Source organism: Cherax quadricarinatus, chromosome 96, assembly GCF_038502225.1.
Source record: "Cherax quadricarinatus isolate ZL_2023a chromosome 96, ASM3850222v1, whole genome shotgun sequence".
In the NCBI taxonomy this organism is placed as follows: Eukaryota; Metazoa; Arthropoda; class Malacostraca; order Decapoda; family Parastacidae; genus Cherax; species Cherax quadricarinatus.
In genome coordinates, this window is record NC_091387.1 from 6,147,334 (window position 1) to 6,168,130 (window position 20,797).

At 45.8% G+C, this 20,797-nt stretch overlaps 1 protein-coding gene across 2 annotated transcripts in view; it reads right to left on the bottom strand.

The window, feature by feature from the left end:
* Positions 1 to 18,252, bottom strand: part of LOC128701756 (calmodulin) — a 59,619-nt gene extending 41,367 nt beyond the window's left edge. Inside the window, exon 1 of one of the 2 annotated variants that reach the window (XR_011394728.1) lies at positions 18,099 to 18,252. Coding sequence is in view for 1 of the 2 variants with exons in the window: in XM_053795673.2 (XP_053651648.2) it covers positions 18,099 to 18,101 (3 nt within the window). In the remaining variant the exon portion in view is untranslated. The remainder of the gene's footprint in view (positions 1 to 18,098) is intronic. The other variant, XM_053795673.2, reaches the window with a different exon arrangement.
* Between the last annotated feature and the right edge of the window lie 2,545 nt (positions 18,253 to 20,797).

Below are 20,797 nucleotides of genomic sequence, written 5' to 3' on the forward strand. Positions count from 1 at the left end.
ACTAAACTCTCAGGAAGCTCCACAATGTAACTCACCTGAGGATTCCTAATCTCAACCTTTCCTAATCTCTCTCAACCTTCTTAATATTTATCCCCTAAACCGTCCATCCTATAATTAAGCACCAACCTACAGTATATCTTTCCGTTCTTAATGGCACACTATCAACTCTTGTTCCACTGGCTTTTTATGCAACTATGTTAATTTCTTCGCTTGGTCTGTATACTATGCACTGCACATTGCAAGATGCAAAAAATATCTTCAGCTTCCTCCAAGTGAACAAGTACAAGACTGTTACCCAACTAAAAAAAATATTTGTAGAAATTCTTGATTAGCCAGGATGTGAGTTTGAATTAGTTCAGCTAGCAGTGGTTGGCAAGTACATCCACCAGGAGGCTTGGCCTGGTACCAGGGGTGTTGACTGTACACTTCAGGCAGTACTATACTGTGCACTTGTACAGCAACTTGGCATTTAATGACCAACTTGCCAACACTTACTCTCATACGTGACTGAAGACATTTTATGCTTGTCGCCTTCCTCTTTCCCATGTTAGTGTGCTTTTTTTATGACCTGTCAAATTGTTATCCTGCAGCTTAATCCTCTAGAAGCACTAGAACAATTGTTACAAGACTACAATGCTTGAACATTTAGTTTACCCCCTACTACGCATAATTCGAGCCAACATCTCTGGCTCATTTTACTGGAAAATGGGCCATTCCTACATTTTTTCAAACTAATTTAACACGATTTTCTTAAATACATTAAAACTAACAGTTCCTTACCTAAATATTTGCATATACACTTCGTTGCCATACACTACTTTCCAAATTCACTTCAAAATTCTAATTTCATACCTAAACTGATACAGTACACTCATGATATACAAGATTTCACCCACTTTTCCCTGTAATACAACAGAACTGCCTGATCTCAAAGTTGAGTGCTTCCCCTACTATAAATACATCAATGATTCTTAACTTCCTCTACAGCTACCTGCAGTAGGTAGCCTTATCTGCTTCTGCTACATTTCCACCAAATCTTCCCTCCTGATATTCCTGCCTGCCCAGTGTATCAACACTGTCCCTTGCACCTACATTAACTTCAAAATCAACATTCCTCCAATACTGTCACCACTTATCACTCACCAAATGGCAAACTCCTTCAATCAAGGCTTAATTAACCTACCTTATGAAGATAATTAAAAAATTCAACATTTACCTTCTTTGCCATTTAATTCCATATACTCTGCCTTCCTCTTAACTAACCATCCCTTCTTTCACTAACAAATTATGCTATTCTCTATCTAGTAACCATTAGCAACTAATCAGATAATTTTATCCAAAAGACACTACATCCAGAAGTCTACCACTCAAACTTGAGCCTCCATCTCTGAGTAACTTCTTGAGCAAACCAAAAACCTTTCTTGAACATTACTAATCACCAAAACTTGTCTAATTCAATTAGTCACCAACTGTCATTTACCTACACTTTCTACTGCCTCTACAACAGTTTCTACCATTATCTTTAACATCTCCCACAAATCACTTCATACATACATTATACAGTACATACAAGGATATAAAAGTATACATTTAAAATACATATGTAGACCAGTACATGCAAATAACACGACATGCTTTACATCAAATCTAAATTAATATGGTCATTAAGTCTACATGCGGTATACAAAGGGATTGCACGTGCTACGAATTTAAGAAAAAAAAATACGACAGACAGGGAAGTAACACGCATGGAAATATCAAGTACTGTACCATAAGGAGGCACTAAGAAGAGTACATGGTAATGTTAGAAATTATGATTAACCTTAGGCAAGAAAAAAAAATCAATGTATATAAAAAATAAGACAACTGAAAGCCACATTATACTTTTAGATAAAATTGCAAGAGGTCAATACACCTGCAGTCAAAGCCTGATTGACTAGGAAGCCAGTCTGGCATCAGGCTGGGTGCCAAGCAAGTTCTAAACACGTTACAGGCGCATCTGATATTTTGTAGTATAAACTACCAAAGTTCGCTGGCAATCTCAAGAGTCCAGGTGGCAACGAGTGCCCAAGACAATTCTGCAGCCAATTAGAACAAGGGCAACTAAAAGAAAATATATTAATACAATTATATTTATACAAAGTGCTAAATCCATGGGGGTAATTCAGGGAAGGAGTGTTGAAGGTTATCCTCCATCTTCTCTTGCAACAGTACCTCGGGGAAGAATGTTTGAAAATACAGGGCAAACCTTGCTATGCATACTTATAAAAGGGTTAAACTAGAACAAACCCAAACCATAGCAAGGTAAATTATCAGATACAAAATGAAAATCTTAAATGGAGAAGTGTGAAAATAGGATGCAGAAGCTGGTAGGAAGAAGGAAGAGGCAGCTCAAGATTAGTGCAGAGGTATGGATATTCGAGAAAAATGCAACAAAAAGGAAAACTAAAGGAAAAAATGGGTTACACAAGAACTTCAAAAACATTTGAGGCAAGGTTTCTTCAGGAAAATGAAGATGAGGCAATAGTGTTATGGCAGATACCACTATAGGTTGGTGAAGTGGGGAGGGAGGGAGGGAGGGAGGGGGGGGGAAGCAGTCAACTATCTTCTAGGAGTGCCCTAAAGATAAGAGGACCATTCAACCTAAACAATCACTTTAAATGTTGGAGTATTCAGAGATTATCACAATTTAATTCTGATCCAAGCAAGTTCTTAAGTCCTATAACAGCAATTTTTCTGGCCACACCAATGCCTGACATCATAATCTTTCATTTAGGAATTAGTTTGGCAAGGACCATAGATGTAGTTCCACTAGGATTTAAGTTTTAGCAGGGGACTGGGACCAACAAGACATTAAGTAGTACTTCCATTAAGACATTACAGGTACACTGATGCTAAAATTTATCACCCCCCCCCCCAACCCAGGAGAGAACAAAAATGGTAGATCCTACTAGTAGAGTTAGTGGCAATTCAAAGAGGACAGTAGTATTTCCACTAAATGATGCAGCAAGAATGACTGGCATACCCAAGTGCAAGTCGGCCATCACTAATCCGGCATCATTGGGACCTGTAGTGAGCCGGATTAGCGAGTTTGCAGGATTACAGGATGGTTAGGTTAGAATACATTAATGAACCTATCAACAGACTGTCTGCTACATTTTCCTCATTTTCATCACTGCTTTCTCCTCCACTGGCTTCTTGTTCTGGATTTACAAGCATCTGCACAATTTACGAGTCAGCATAATGATGAAATTTGAAATTATGCTAGCCAAAATTAGTGCCGGATTACTGATGGAACTGGATAACTGTACCATATTAGTGATGGCTGACCTGTACTGCCAGGGAAAATTTAAGGATCTGCAATGTCCTTAAGTGCCAGAGAGGTGAGGGCTCTAGGTCACAGGATAGGTACCGGCTACTGGGAAGTTCGTATCAATAAAGGGTGTCAAGGGTCAGGAGTAACCATGTCAAGGCTGAGAGGTGCTGGGTTTGAATTACATTAGAAATGGGCCATGCCAATATGGTGGATGTTATTATAATGTATCACAAGGAAGATGATTAGAGTTAAATTTAAACTGGACAAGTTATTTCTTTATCCAGGAAATCCAAAAATAAACGTCAACCAAGTGTACATGGTCATGCATTTTAAGAAAAAGCAGTTAGTAAAACTGCTTAAATATTGGAAAATTGATAGATGCAGGAAGTACTTTCCTGAAACTGCCCCAATAACCAGTAACATGGCAGACTATTGGAAAATGGAGAGGATCTCAAATCCTGTCAGACTGCTTAGGGGGCTAAAGTTTAAAGGATATCTAGAGAACCAAATTACAATACTGAAAAATCTGGCAACAGTAGGAAATTTCTGAAAATGAACTAAGTATTACTAAACAAAACTTTCTTATAAAAAAAAAAAGTAAATTCAAAGAAAGTAGGGAAAGCCAGTAAAAATAATGAAATTAAAAAATGTTTTAATGCAAGATACTAGTTACATTACAAAAGGGATGCAAAGGGAAGGATAATCACTGTTGCACAATCATGCAACTTGTTTACATTAAAGTCTAAAATTACCAGTAAAAACACATCTAATACTCAAACCGGGACAAAACAAAAAATTTACACATTGTTGGGGACGAAGCATTCTGGTCCATCCAACGGTATTCTGTATATAGCAATTTCTTTTTGATAAAACTGTCTCAAAATAAGAGCTTATGAAAAAAAAAAAAATACTGATGCAAAATACAGAAAACCCTCTTATGGCAGGATGTGTTCGAGGGGGACATACTCACCGTCGTCTTTTGTTGTACATGTAATTGGAATAATATAGTCAAAATTTTTCCAGGGGGATTATTTTAGGTTCCAAGGAAACTGTTATAATAGTGAATGCGAAAGCACCTAAATATACACACAGCATGCCGACATTTAGTGCACCATACACTGCCAGCCGGCTCTACCTGGACAACCTTGATACCAGGCGGAACCAGGGGGGTGTGTGTGGCACACTCACAGCTAAGATATGGTAGCTGAATATACTAGTCTTCCATAGATATTGGCTCTCCCTACCATGGAAGACCAAACAATTATGTATGCCAACCTGCCACACTGAGAAGTGTGTAGTAACCACCGGTATTACACAGCAGTATCCCCAGCCTTAGTGCCTCTTGGCTCATTGGCAGTGCCTTCAGCTTACAACTGAAAAACCCAGGGTCAGTCCTGGGGCAGGCTGAAACTAACATTTTTATTTACACCCATTCACCTAGTATAAATAGGTTGTACCTGGGTGTTAGCCAAACTTATTCTGTGGTAGACATCCAAAGGACCCTACCAAAAAAAGGATTGGCTTTCTTCGGTACCAACAGTCAGTAATCCAATTAAAAGTGCTTTACTCTTAGTTGCAAATTAAGGTTCGCCCTGGAATCTTGATGCAGGGGCTTTTGGGCGAGCCGAAGACTACCGAGCCACGGAGCAAAAAATTATTTGCCAGGTCTTAAAAATTATGTTAATATTTAGCAGCAAACTATTATTCATGGTGGCAGGACAGCATACTAATAGTAGATAGCAGGCAAGGTAAATAACAATAGTGGAACGTTATCAACCATCCAAAATTAATCTGGTAATATTTTAAAACTTGTTACTGTAGGCAACAGGAAGGGTATGCCACTAATGTTAATGTTAGGAACCTGCCATGCCCTACACTGAAGACTACCAATCAAGAAGGTACAGAAGAAAATGTGCATACAAGATAGCTACCATCATTGAAAGGCAAGATGGCACTATTTGCAGCAAGTGGATTGCACACTATTATCTTGGCTATGCAAGTTCTTCACAGGCTACCCCATACTTTATATATTATACACTTTACACATGTACACTGATTTATAATTATGTCTGTACATACTGTATATACATATATACAGTACATACATACTACCACATTTATACATGTACACGCGTGGTTTCCAAGCCAAATTTACATTTTTACAACAAGCATCATTTAGCCAATTAGAGCAGAGTATATTCATTGAAGATGAAATCAGTCTGATCAGGATATTAAATTTTATTGATAGTAGGTTGACAATTATGCTAGATATACATAATGTAAATTTGATAAGGCATGATTAAAATTTAAACTTTTTCAAATGTACACCTATATACAATTCTTTAGTTTGGCTTTGGCACAATCAAAATTGTATGTATACTGTACATGTGTATATGTATACATATATATACGTACTATATAAATACTACGTATATATTTTACAAAGTATATCAATTATCAAATGAGTAATATGTACAATTTGAAAACTAAATGTGATATTCACAAGAGTAATGACATTGCCATACCAAATGTTGGAAAATTACACCTGACACTGCTAATACAAATAAACTTCAGTCCCCTGGAACCGCACTGGTACAATGCTACACTACAACATGCAACTTTCTAAAACACTGAAAAAATTCAGAATATTAAGTGTGTGTGTTTTAACATGCAAAGCTCTAATAGAAGTTTATCCTAATTTTTTCTGGATAATTTTTAAACAGTAATGGGTACAGGAAATTGGCTATGTTGGTTTTACATTGTATTAAGTCTGTCTATTGTTACATTTGATAACTTGAGTTGCAAATGTCATGCACTGACATGACATTTATACACTATTCAAGGCTTAAAAGCAGCCATTTAATGCAATATTTAATTTACTTTAGTACAGGAAGTGCATTTGCACAAAACCAAAAATACACAAAACCACATTTTTGGAACATTACTAATTACCAAGTGCTTTTAGAAAGCCAAGTGTCAAGATTTCAAAATGGAACCAATAATGTATGCCTAGTCAGAAAGCCAAGGAAAACTAATTTAACTAAGAACCCCAATGGAAGCAAGTCACTTTTGGGTTATCCTGGGTAATTTGCACTATGCATGATAATTGTACTTTCGTGTACCTCTAAATAAACTTACTCTCTAGGAATGACCAATCAGGAAATTGTAGTGTCATTCTTATATCATGTGTATTGAACATGACTTTCCCTTTAACAGATAAATGCAAGGTATGGAATACAGTTAATATGACTTGTGTTACTGTATTAACAATCCCAAGCCCACCATGATATACCCAAAGAAACTAGGGTAGAAATCTGTTTAGGATAAGTTACATTCTGCTCCAAATTATTTGAGATCAACCTTTAGTGAAGCACTGCAGTGGACCTACTGGCTGGCCCATGCTAGGCAGGACCAACTCAGCCAACCATGTACCTGTCCATCCCATTTTTAAAAAAGTGTGCAACAGCTTACGTGACTATACTGGGTAAGTGGGAACAAGTTCTACAAGAGTGGGTGTAGCACTAGTTCCAGGTCCCGAGCTGGACCTCGACCCCTTCAGATAAATAGGGGGACCCCAAAGTTCGAGCACATTTGTTTTTTATACTCGTCCCAATACACAAAATCCATGCCTCTCAATATTTAATAACCATCTCATTTAACCTTAAACAATTAAATTACTTTCTGGGCTTGTTTCTCGGTAAGAACCAGCAAAATTTGCCAATTCAAGACAACTACAATCCTTGTTAACATTTTGTCTTTGGTACAATTTTTGTAAAACGCTTCCATGTACTACAGTTTACCGCCCATTTTAACCGCCCCGTGGCCTGGTAGGCAATGCTCTACTGTCTCGCAGTTCATGGTTCATTCCCTGGACGGGTGGAAACATGGACAAGTTTCCTTACACCTGCTGTCCCTGTTCACTTAAAAGCAAAAAGGCACCTGGGAGTTAGTCAACTGGTGTGAGTCTCATCCTGGGGACAAGATTACAAAACCCCAATGGAAGTCAATATTTTATTGGGCTATCCTGGGTGGCTAACCCTCTGGGGTTTAAAATCCCAACAAACTCATCTTACAATCACCCACTACCCCATAATCCTATTACCATAAACTTCCACTCTACATTGTGCAACCTGCAACATCAGTGTTGAAATCTCGAGAGGGAAAAAACTAGACAAATCAAATGCCAGATCAACAAGGTTGGGATGGATGAGGGAGGACAGGCAGGCTACCAGCAGTAACAGCCTGGTTGCTCAAGCAAACCACCAAACAAGATAGGCAAAGGGTTGGGCTACAGGGGTAGAAACTCAAAAACCTTTAAAGGTATACCAAAAATTAACCCAGGATAGGGCATTTTATTACAGGTGGAAGACTAAAATGGATAGAATAATGCCAGAGTTAATGAATAAATCACTCTGGAACATTGGCGGGGGGCAAGAATTTCTTTACAGGGGAAGGGGTGAATCAGGGGTGTATCAGATTGGAAGGGGACCTAGATTTTACTGAAGCAGGATTATTTGGGTTTCTGGGATTTTAGAGGGTTTGCAGCCCCCAAGACCTGTGTGTGGGGAGGTACAGTGGTCGTGTCACTGTCCCCCTTTTGCACCACCCGTCTATCCACAACTTGCACCTTCCATTCAACCAACACTTACCGCCCCCAAAAAGCTAAGTACCCCTTAGTCCCGAAAAGGCCAAGTCAGAATTCTAAACCTTGAAAAACACACCCCTGTAAACCCCCCCACCAAAAGCCACCCCTGTAAACCCCCCCACCAAAAGCCACCCCTGTAAACCCCCCCCCACCAAAAGCCACCCCTGTAAACCCCCCCACCAAAAGCCACCCCTGTAACCCCCCCACCAAAAGCCACACCTGTAACCCCCCCACCAAAAGCCACCCCTGTAACCCCCCACCAAGGGCCACCCCTGTAACCCCCCACCAAGGGCCACCCCTGTAACCCCCCACCAAAAGCCATCCCTGTAACCCCCCACAAAAAGCCACCCCTGTAAACCCCCCCACCAAAAGCCACCCCTGTAACCCCCCCACCAAAAGCCACCCCTGTAACCACCCCCCACCAAAATCCACCCCTGTAACCCCCCCACCAAAATCCACCCCTGTAACCCCCCCACCAAAATCCACCCCTGTAACCCCCCCCCACCAAAAGCCACTCCTGTAACCCCCCCACCAAAAGCCACCCCTGTAACCCCCCCCCCACCAAAAGCCACCCCTGTAACCCCCTCCACCAAGGGCCACCCCTGTAACCCCCCACCAAGGGCCACCCCTGTAAACCCCCCCCCCACCAAGGGCCACCCCTGTAACCCCCCCCACCAAGGGCCACCCCTGTAACCCACCACCAAGGGCCACCCCTGTAACCCACCACCAAGGGCCACCCCTGTAACCCCCCCCCACCAAGGGCCACCCCTGTAACCCCCCCCAAGGGCCACCCCCTGCAAACCCCCCCACCAAGTGCCACCCCCTGCAAACCCCCCACCAAGGGGCAACCCCTGTAAACCCCCCACCAAGCGCCACTCCTGTAACCCCCCCACCAAGCGCCACCCCTGTAAACCCCCCACCAAGCGCCACCCCTGTAAACCCCCCACCAAGCGCCACCCCTGTAACCCCCCCCCACCAAGGGCCACCCCTGTAACCCCCCCACCAAGGGCCACCCCTGTAACCACCCCACCAAGGGCCCCCCCTGTAACCCCCCCACCAAGGGCCACCCCGGTAACCCCCCACCAAGGGCCACCCCTGTAACCCCCCACCAAGGGCCACCCCTGTAACCCCCCACCAAGGGCCACCCCTGTAACCCCCCCACCAAGGGCCACCCCTGTAACCCCCCCACCAAGGGCCACCCCTTTAACCCCCCACCAAGGGCCACCCCTGTAACCCCCCACCAAGGGCCACCCCTGTAACCCCCCCACCAAGGGCCACCCCTGTAAACACCCCACCAAGGGCCACCCCTGTAAACACCCCACCAAGGGCCACCCCTGTAAACACCCCACCAAGGGCCACCCCTGTAAACCCCCCCCCAGGGCCACCCCGGGAACCCCCCACCAAGGGCCACCCCTGTAACCCCCCACCAAGGGCCACCCCTGTAACCCCCCCACCAAGGGCCACCCCTGTAACCCCCCCACCAAGGGCCACCCCTGTAACCCCCCCCACCAAGGGCCACCCCTGTAACCCCCCCACCAAGGGCCACCCCTGTAATCCCCCCACCAAGGGCCACCCCTGTAACCCCCCACCAAGGGCCACCCCTGTAATCCCCCCACCAAGGGCCACCCCTGTAACCCCCCCATCAAGGGCCACCCCTGTAACCCCCCCACCAAGGGCCACCCCTGTAACCCCCCCACCAAGGGCCACCCCTGTAACCCCCCCACCAAGGGCCACCCCTGTAACCCCCCCCACCAAGGGCCACCCCTGTAACCCCCCCCACCAAGGGCCACCCCTGTAATCCCCCCACCAAGGGCCACCCCTGTAATCCCCCCACCAAGGGCCACCCCTGTAATCCCCCCACCAAGGGCCACCCCTGTAATCCCCCACCAAGGGCCACCCCTGTAACCCCCCCACCAAGGGCCACCCCTGTAACCCCCCCCACCAAGGGCCACCCCTGTAACCCCCCCCCACTGTTGCAACCCCTGAATGGGTTACAATGATTATTATGTATATATGTAATGTATATTATCTTTTCATATAATTTTATATTGCTTATATTTGCGATAATAGCTAAATCGTAAATGTATGACTTTATATTATTATTTGACTGTTATATTCTTATTTAGCTTATGTTGTTAGGATGTATATAAAATGTGCTCAGTTAGGCTTGATTGTCAAACTACTGTAATTATCGCTTGTCGCTCGTTATACTGCCGGCTTCTGAGCTGCAGTTGTCCACGTAGCTATCACGTGATCGAGGGGGGGGTGTCCTCACCTCTCGTGAAGTAGTCAGTCTGCTCTGGACTCGCTTGCTGGTTGGACATTGTCTGTCTGAGTCTGCTGGAGACTCGCTTGCTGGTTGGACAGATTGTCTGTCATTAGTCTTGTTAGTTCTGAAGAACTTTGTTCACAGAACATTGTATAGACTTAGTGATTTTCGACGTTGTACTGAGGTTGTGTGTCACATAGACACTCTGAGTATCTCAGGTCCTTAGCTATAGCTTCTGACCTAATTTTGTACTGGTTCCTGTGTATTGTCACAGTCACAGTTTTTCCTATGCTGAACGTAGATTCAGTTTTATGGGAGTTTTGTAACTTGTGGAGGATCTGCAGATGGTCCCTACTTAGTGTCGTTATATTATTTCCCAGTTCCTGATTCTGTGTCGCAGTCGCTTGATATTGCATTGCTATTGGGCTTAGCATTCTTTGTTGTTCAAGCAGACTGTTCGGGTTGCCAGTCGGTCAAGAAGTTAGTTTATTTGAGGACTTTGTCAGTCACTTGTTTAAGTCTTACTCGAGTCTTGAGACAGCTAACTACTTAAGAGCACTTATACGCATACACACACTTGTACATATTTGTAATATCTTATTAAATGTTAATGTACCTGACGGTACTTAAGTATTATAAATGTGATATGTGCTTTCAGCACAATAATATTGAACTCGAGAGATTGATTTTATTTTGATTGCTGTAATTAATTTATTTTGATAATATACCTCTAGACAACTTATAGACTTAATAAATTTATTAAATTTTAATTTCTCTAGTTAGTAGCCTACCAGTTGTAATCCTAAAGCACTATTGAACCATACTAAATTTTAATGGATAATTGGACAAGGATACTGACTACTTGTTACGAAAACCCAGTAACAGGCTGGATGCTAGAAGGGCAGTCCTTTCTAGTATTCACTGGAGATCTCTAAGCTTTTAGAATCGCGTTTTTTGTAACACCCACCAAGGGCCACCCCTGTAAACCCCCCACCAAGGGCCACCCCTGTAAACCCCCCACCAAGGGCCACCCCTGTAAACCCCCCACCAAGGGCCACCCCTGTAACCCCCCACCAAGGGCCACCCCTGTAACCCCCCACCAAGGGCCACCCCTGTAACCCCCCACCAAGGGCCACCCCTGTAACCCCCCACCAATGGCCACCCCTGTAACCCCCCCACCACGGGCCCCCCCTGTAACCCCCAGCCCACCCATGGCCACCTATATACCCCTCCCCCCCAGCCTACGAATGATCAGCGCTCATGCTGACAGTGTTACTCTAAATATTGAAAGTGATCAAAAATAGTTTACATATTCGGACATAGGTACCGACAGTTACCAGTTCCAGACTATTCGATATTTAAACTTCCTAATCTGGATTTAATTATATTTTGGAGATGAAGCGGCTAGTTTGTGTACCTTATATCAATCCTTTGACGAGTAAAGAATCTCACTACTCACGAGCCTGGCCCATGGCCAGGCTCGTCTGGTGCTTGCTTGGTCAAGCAGGCTGTTGCTGCTGGTGGCCTTCTGACCTACATATCCATCACTGCCTAGTTTATCCGGCACGGAGATACTATTCCAGATTTCTCCCGAATACTTCTTTCTACAAGTGTTCCAGCCGTGTTTGATAACTTCTGGTAAGAAGTTAAATAGTCTGGGGCCACGAATGTTGACAGTGTTCCATTACTGTACCTATCCCACCCCTGCTCCTCACTGGGTTTATTTTACACTTCCTCCTGTATCTCACTGCAGTATGTTATGGATATAAAAACCTAGGAACTAGTATCCCCCCCCCCCCAAAGGGTTAATACGAGTACATTGAATTTAGATCCACAGTTAACCGATTTATTTGTTGAAGGAAATTTTGGAAATTTGCCTAAGATATCCTGGCATCACAGGCGATTATATTTTATCGTATCCCTAAATAAGAACGAAGTGTTAATCTATTTCCACAAGTACCTGAACAAGGTATACATTAGTCGACATCCATGAGAAAGCCGTTTATCTACCTACCTGGTATAAACCTTGATAATAAATACCGACAAGTTGGTTTAGAAAGACACGTAAGCAAACACTAACATTTTAAAAAACGTTTCGTTCCTGGGACCTTGATCACTTTTTAAGTGTTAGAAGTGATCAAGGTCCCAGGACCGAAACGTTTTCTAATAAATATGTTATAGTGTTTGCTTACGTGTCTTTCTAAACCATCTACCTACCTGCAGGGTTATGAAGAGTATTTCGGGAAAATTAGGTAAATTTTGTCCCAGGATGCGACCCACACCAGCCGATTAAGACCCAGGTACCCATTTTATACTGATGGGTGAACAGTGACAACCGGTGTAAGAAAACACTCCCAACATTTCAACCATCGCCGGGAATCGAACCCGGACCCTCACCATATGAAAAGTTTGCCACCAGGCCACGGGCTTGGCCACAAGTCAAGGACCCAATGGAAACAAGTCACCGACTTTTTTGGGTTATTCTAGGTAATCTACACATGCTGCTATGTATGACAGCATGTTGCTAGTCATGTGTACCTACACTTGCACACTTTGCATTTGGTTTGACAATGTGTGCCAAAACTGCCAGAAGTACTGTTAACCAAGCTTAAGCCTGGCTACAAGTCTGGTAAAACTGCTCCATAAACAATCTATGTCAGCATAGTTGCTGATCCCTGTATTCCCAGTATTATATAGCATAGCATATTAGTATCATCCCTGTGCTTTAGACACGAGATCCCTCGTAGGCCTTTGGCTTTGTGTGACGTCATAGGGATACACATGGGCAGTGATCCCCCTGTCCCGTCCTCACTCGGCGGCAGACCTACAAGGCGTGAACAGGCTTGGCACCGGGCTCCATCTCTCATCTCAGTCTGACAATATATTTACCATCCTACAAGTGTGTCTACTTTCAACCTACGATATCTCCATTTAAGAACCCTTACGATATCTACCTACATTTAATAATGGATGATCGATCTACCCAGGCTTGAGTGCAATCCTATAACACGCCTTCATTATTTTAATAATTAATGCAATACACCTCGTCTACTCTCGCTATTTGTTCATCCACACGGTTGTTATAATTATCAAAGAAGGCGCTAAACTGACAGGGGTCATACAGCGCCATGGTAGTTCATGTCCACAATGAAAACCCCCCAGTGGAAACTGGTCACTGACCTGGGTTATCCAAGATAATTTACATGTACAATAATTTGGGTAACTATATACCTGTACCTAAACCCAATTTAGCCATTGCAACTAATTTACAGATTAAAAGTTTTAGTAAACGAAAAAAAATTGTACCTAATAGAGGTGCTAAACCCACCAGGGTCCAACAGCACCTAAACTGTAGCGGTGGTATTGACATTAGTAGGCAGGGGAAGGGGGGGGGGTTACCAAGTAACGATTAACGTTTACGCGCGTGTGCACAGGTCCTCAACACACTGCAGTAGGCCTACTGGAAAATTCAATACCTCTTAAAGCAGAGTAACTATAGTGGGATGGTGTCGGAGGGACCAAGAGTAACTATGAAAATGTGGGAAAGCAAGGGAGGGCCGCACTAGGAGGGCAAAAAAGCAAGGGAGGGCCGCACTAGGAGGGCAAAAAAGCAAGGGAGGGCCGCACAAGGAGGGCAAGAAAGCAAGGGAGGGCCGCACAAGGAGGGCAAGAAAGCAAGGGAGGGCCGCACAAGGAGGGCAAAAAAGCAAGGGAGGGCCGCACAAGGAGGGCAAGAAAGCAAGGGAGGGCCGCACAAGGAGGGCAAGAAAGCAAGGGAGGGCCGCACAAGGAGGGCAAGAAAGCAAGGGAGGGCCGCACAAGGAGGGCAAGAAAGCAAGGGAGGGCCGCACAAGGAGGGCAAGAAAGCAAGGGAGGGCCGCACAAGGAGGGCAAGAAAGCAAGGGAGGGCCGCACAAGGAGGGCAAAAAAGCAAGGGAGGGCCGCACAATGGGGAAAGGCAAGGGAGGGCCGCACAAGGAGGGGAAAAGCAAGAGAGGGCCGCGCAAGAGGGCACGCATGGGAGGGCCGCACAAGGAGGGGGGGAAAGCATGGGAAGGCCGCACAAGGAGGGGGAAAGCATGGGAAAGCCGCACAAGGAGGGGGGAAAGCATTGGAGGGACGCACAAGGAGGGGGGAAAGCATTGGAGGGACGCACAAGGAGGGGGGGAAAGCATTGGAGGGACGCACAAGGAGGGGGGGAAAGCACTGGAGGGACGCACAAGGAGGGGGGGAAAGCATTGGAGGGACGCACAAGGAGGGGGGAAAGCATTGGAGGGACGCACAAGGAGGGGGGGAAAGCATTGGAGGGACGCACAAGGAGGGGGGGGAAAGCATTGGAGGGACGCACAAGGAGGGGGGGAAAGCATTGGAGGGACGCACAAGGAGGGGGGAAAGCATTGGAGGGACGCACAAGGAGGGGGGAAAGCATTGGAGGGACGCACAAGGAGGGGGGGGAAAGCATTGGAGGGACGCACAAGGAGGGGGGGAAAGCATTGGAGGGACGCACAAGGAGGGGGGGAAAGCATTGGAGGGACGCACAAGGAGGGGGGGAAAGCATTGGAGGGACGCACAAGGAGGGGGGGAAAGCATTGGAGGGACGCACAAGGAGGGGGGAAAGCATTGGAGGGACGCACATGGAGGGGGGAAAGCATGCGAGGAACGCACAAGGAGGGGGGAAAGCATGCGAAGGATACGCACAAGGAGGGGGGGAAAGCATGCGAGGGACGCACAAGGAGGGGGGGAAAGCATGCGAGGGACGCACAAGGTGGAGGAAAAGCATGCGAGGGCCGCACAAGGTGGAAAAGCATGGAAAGGGAAAAGCAAAGCCTCACAAAGGGGGGAATTAAAAGGGCGCGCAAGAGGAAGGGTGGGAAGGAGTATACTAGGGAAAGGATAAAGGGTGGAGAAGAGGTGCACACGAGGCTTAAATAGTACTGATAACATAAGGAACACTGCAGCAGGCCTACTGGCCCATGCGAGGCAGGACCAAGTCTCCTACCGGCTTAAGCCAATGCACCCAACCTAGTCAGGTCACATTCACTTAAGGAACACGGCAAGTCCTTCAATCTGCACAACCAGTGTTTTAAGATCCGCCTTGACATGGGTTAGAAACCCTCCCCTTCCCCCGTGTATTATAGTTCCGCGAGACATTAACCGTGTCTATTAACGCGGGAAGATTAACCGGGAGTGAATCTACCTACCCCAACAGTACCTATGATATACCTTTGACGAGTTCCGAGTTTGCTACTCTTGCAGCCTGGCCACAGGAAAGTGACAACGTGTAGAAGTTTCTAGTCTGCTGCAGATGTTGAACAGACGTAGAACACCCATTTCTGTATATTCTGTAGAGGGCTACAGTATAATAGGATACCCAGACGCTTATGAAAAACATTTGGGTATCTATCCGGTACACCTCGACACAAGATACCTAATGCTGCACAGGTATTTATAAAACCCATCTGGGTATTTACAGTCATAATCTATTGAATAAATGTACCTATATACCCATCTGGGTATCTACAGTCAGTAGAAGTCTGAATAAATATGCCTATATACCCATCTGGGTATCTAGTCAGTCTACTGAATAAATATACCTATATACCCATTGGGTATCTACAGCCAGTAAAGGTCTACAGAATAGATACCTATACCTAGCTGGGTATCTACAGCCAGTAGAGGTCTATGGAATAGATACCCAGATACTCTTAAAATTCATCTGGGTACCTAGCCTGTACGCATCTACAGACTGAAGGTTTTACGCCATTAATACAGATTACTGCCACCTGTTACCAGTATACCTGGAGCCTCTTCCTAGGGGCAGTGCCCCCGCGGCCCGACCCCAGACTAGGCCTCCTGGTCATGGTTGCTAGGGTCTCCAGCCTGCCATCTAAGCCCCTACGGTAGCTAGGTTCTCCAGCCTGCCACCTACTAAGCCCGTACGGTAGCTAAGTTCTCCAGCCTGCCACCTACTAAGCCCCTACGGTAGCTAGGTTCTCCAGCCTGCCACCTATACTAAGCCCCTACGGTAGCTAGGTTCCCCAGCCTGCCACCTATACTAAGCCCCTACGGTAGCTAGGTTCCCCAGCCTGCCACCTATACTAAGCCCCTACGGTAGCTAGGTTCTCCAGCCTGCCACCTACCAAGCCCCTACGGTAGCTAGGTTCCCCAGCCTGCCACCTACCAAGCCCCTACGGTAGCTAGGTTCCCCAGCCTGCCACCTACCAAGCCCCTACGGTAGCTAGGTTCCCCAGCCTGCCACCTACCAAGCCCCTACGGTAGCTAGGTTCCCCAGCCTGCCACCTACCAAGCCCCTACGGTAGCTAGGTTCCCCAGCCTGCCACCTACCAAGCCCCTACGGTAGCTAGGTTCCCCAGCCTGCCACCTACCAAGCCCCTACGGTAGCTAGGTTCCCCAGCCTGCCACCTACCAAGCCCCTACGGTAGCTAGGTTCCCCAGCCTGCCACCTACCAAGCCCCTACGGTAGCTAGGTTCCCCAGCCTGCCACCTACTAAGCCCCTACGGTAGCTAGATTCTCCAGCCTGCCACCTACTAAGCCCCTACGGTAGCTAGGTTCTCCAGCCTGCCACCTACTAAGCCCCTACGGTAGCTAGGTTCTCCAGCCTGCCACCTAAGCACCTACGGCAGCTAGGTTCTCCAGCCTGCCACCTAAGCACCTACGGCAGCTAGGTTCTCCAGCCTGCCACCTAAGCACCTACGGCAGCTAGGTTCTCCAGCCTGCCACCCAATCCACCCATTTAAGCACCTAAGGCACCTATTTAAGCTCCTAAGACGTTAAACATAGGATTAGCGAACTAATTTGTATTCTAAACCGTTTATGGTACCTGTTATACCGTTTTTAACCTATGGGAACATTAAGCTTAAATTCGTTGAATTCCGAGCCGTTTTTCATCGATTATACCGTTTATTATACCGTTTTCTGTTTTAACATATGGGAACTGTTGAATTCTGAACAGTGACAGATTATACCGTTTATACCTTTTTTCGTCATAGTTAACGGGAAAATTGAATTCTGAACCGTTTGATAGATTATACCGTTTATTATACCGTTTTCTGTTATACAGTTAACAGATGGAAAAATTATGTTGAATTCTGTACCGTTTGATAGATTAAAGAGTTTATTATACCGTTTTTTTTGTCATCTTACCGTTTTTAACATATGGGAACATTAAGCTCAAATTTTTGGGCATTATCTATGCCGTTTTTTTTAAACGGCCGTTGGTGATACCCGTTAAAAAGAACCCCAATAACCACACCCTGTAAACGGGGGGGGGAATACCGGTATTTTAACCGGTTTTGGTGGATTAAATAGCGGTGTATAAAGGAATATAGAAATTATTGCAACAACCCGGTGTTGCAATGCAATTGTAGGGGGGGGGGAGGGGGAGAGGGGGGGAAGTGTCTGCCACACCCTGTAAACTGTCAGTAAATGTCAAAAACTGGGCGAAAGGGGTGAAAGGGAGGGGGGAAAGGGGGGGGAAGATAGATTTAAAAGGGGGAGGGGGAAGATATTTGAAGATTTGGCAGAGGTTGTGTCTAGTGACCCCCCCTCCCCTCCCCCCACCACCTTCCCCTCCCTCCCCTGTGGGCGGCTCTGACGCCCCCACCCACTAGCCACACCTTGTAACCCGCCCACGTACACACCCAGTAATATTAACCCCCCCCCAGTACCGCCATTATTCTCAGCCTACCGGCTGTGACCCCCCCCCCCCAGTCCAGCCGCTTTCGAGGGAAAAAAATAAAAGCCTATTACCACTGGTGAAACCCTATGTGCTACCCGCCCACTTAGGTGTCAGCAAGTGAAGAATATGTGCATCCTAGCCATGTGGAAGCCACGGGGTAACACCTACCATCCTGGATGAGTGTAAGTATCACAAGTCAAGCGACAGACGTCTGCTCGCTACCACTGTCTCAGAGTGACTGCGAACTCCCGCCACTCCACACTCCTGCTTATCACCACCTTACGCCACACTCTGCATCATTACCCCAAAAGCTTATTTATCCTTATCCCACGGGTTATCCACCACCTGGATAACCAAAATCATGGCTAATGAGGTGGAATGAGTAGGTTATACAGGGGAAATAGGGGAAATAGAGATGAAATAAGGAACTAGATGGAGCGGCGGAGGGTGTAAGGAGGGGGTTACGCGGCTAGGAGAGCGCTGATTGGTGGAGGTTTACCTGCAATGCGTCATGGGCGGCTGGTGGCTCTGCAACCCTGCACACCGCCGCGCCGCCTCGACCCGCCCGCACGTCCCACTCACTTACTCGCCCTTTATTTCCCACTCTCATCATGCAAATAATGACTCTCTAACTTGTCTAATTTATGCTACTGTTCAATGGGGGGATAATGTGTTATGTACTGGGAGATCTACCTTCTTCCCCCCCCCCTCCTGGTCTACCGGTTACGCAATGCGTCCCACTCGGTTTTTATTTCCCACTCGTCATGCAAATAATCACTCTCGGACTTGTCTAAATTATACAACTGTTGTTGAATGGGAGGATAATGTATTAAAACCCGGGAGTTATACCTTACTTTACTTCCTGTCTTATTTACGCACGTATCCCACACTAAATTCTCATCATTCAATTTTGCAAGAATATTTTCCTGTCACTCTCTTCCCTCTTTCATTAATGTCAAAAAACTATATATATCTTTATTTAATAAAATATTAATTACTGAGAAATACTTCCTGTTTTAACTCAGAAATTTTAGCGCTGGAATAAATGACCCAAAATAGTTTACCTTAAGAAAAATACCGTAATTCTGGAAATTTTATCAATTATTCAGTAATAAAAGATTTGTTGCCCTTTTATAAACTACGAGTTTATGAAAAAAAAATAATTAGTTAAACGTAAGTAAAAGTAAGATTCAATGTAATTTTAATTAAATTTTTCCATAGTTTCACCTAGGAAATTAACTTCGATAATTTTAATTCCATTAAATTTAAAAAGCGCCCCCGTGGCCCGGTCCGTGACCAGGCCTCGTGCTGGATAAGGACCTGGTCAACCAGGCTAATTATGCTGGACGCACATAACCACAGCCCGGCTGGTCAGGTACTACTGACTTTAGGTGTCTGTCCAGCGCCTCGAAGATAGCCAGGGGGGGTCTGGAAGACAGCCAGGGGGGGTCTGGAAGACAGCCAGGGGGGGTCTGGAAGACAGCCAGGGGGAGGTCTCGAAGACAGCCAGGGGGAGGTCTCGAAGACAGCCAGGGGGAGGTCTCGAAGACAGCCAGGGGGGTCTCGAAGACAGCCAGGGGGGTCTCGAAGACAGCCAGGGGGGGTCTCGAAGACAGCCAGGGGGGGTCTTAAAGATAGCCAGGGAGGATCTATTGGTAATCTCATTATACCTGGTGGGAAGCTGTTGAACAGTCTTGGGCCCCTGACACTGAACAAATAGTGGCGGAAGCACAGGACAAGTCGTACATACATGACTTCTTTCCTTCAAGTTAAAAGTTAGTATTCACATTATATACAGTAAGTGTACAACACGATGGTCAAAGGAGGCATAAATGAAAGAGCCAGAGAATGTAATAATGTTGGTAGAAACACCGACAAGGGAGGTTCCTTGATGTCGGTGAGGGGCTCTTGATCTAGGGAATTGGATCTGTGTGCCAGTTCCCTAAATACTTTCCATCCCCCCCCCACAGCTCAGGCGCTGTATAATCCCTATGGGTTTAGCCCTCCCCCATAAAGGATGCAAGTGCAACTGAGCACAACACACACAAAGGGCTATTGCTCAGAGGAGACGTAGCATCTGAAGCAGATACACCCCTACTAAACGGAAAGAAGAGACATGACTTATGCTAAGGCCCTATCAGTCCACCAAGCAGGACTGAGGAAAGAAGAGGGCAGAGATGTTGGGAGCAGGGATAGCAGTAAGGGAGGGGGGAGAAGGCAGAGAGGGGGATATGTCCCATGCAGAGGCACAACCATGCCACCAAGAGTTACAGGAAGAGAGGAGAGACGATGGCTATATACAAATGGAACCCAGAGACAGAGGGAAAGGCAATGGGAGGACCCCTCAAGGAAGGTTCCTTGATGTTGGTGAGGGGCTCTTGATTTAGGGAATTGGATCTGTGCTCCAGTTCCCCGAATTAAGCCTGAATGCCTTCCACATCCCCCCAGGTGCTGTATAATCCTCCGGGTTTAGCGCTTCCCCCTTGATTATAATAATAATAATAATAATAATAATAATGGGAGGAGGAGAGGGAGAAGTCAGTGTTTATTCATGGGCTTCAGGAGAGCAAAGGGAGGATACACAATGAAAGACGACAGGAAGAAAAACAGGAGATTGAAAACATTATCAGAGAAATAGGCGAAGACATGACTAAGATAGCAAAATTTCAGAGAATTGGGAAGTACCTGAAGGGGAGAAATTGGCCGTTCAAACTGATTTTCAAGACAGAAACGGTCTGGAACAGAATCCTGGAAGAGAAACCAAGGCTGAAGGAATCATTAACATACAAGAGGGTGTTCCTAGACCAAGACAAAACAGCAGCAGCTGAGGGTGAGGACACAAAAATGAAAGGGGCTAGGAAGAGAGA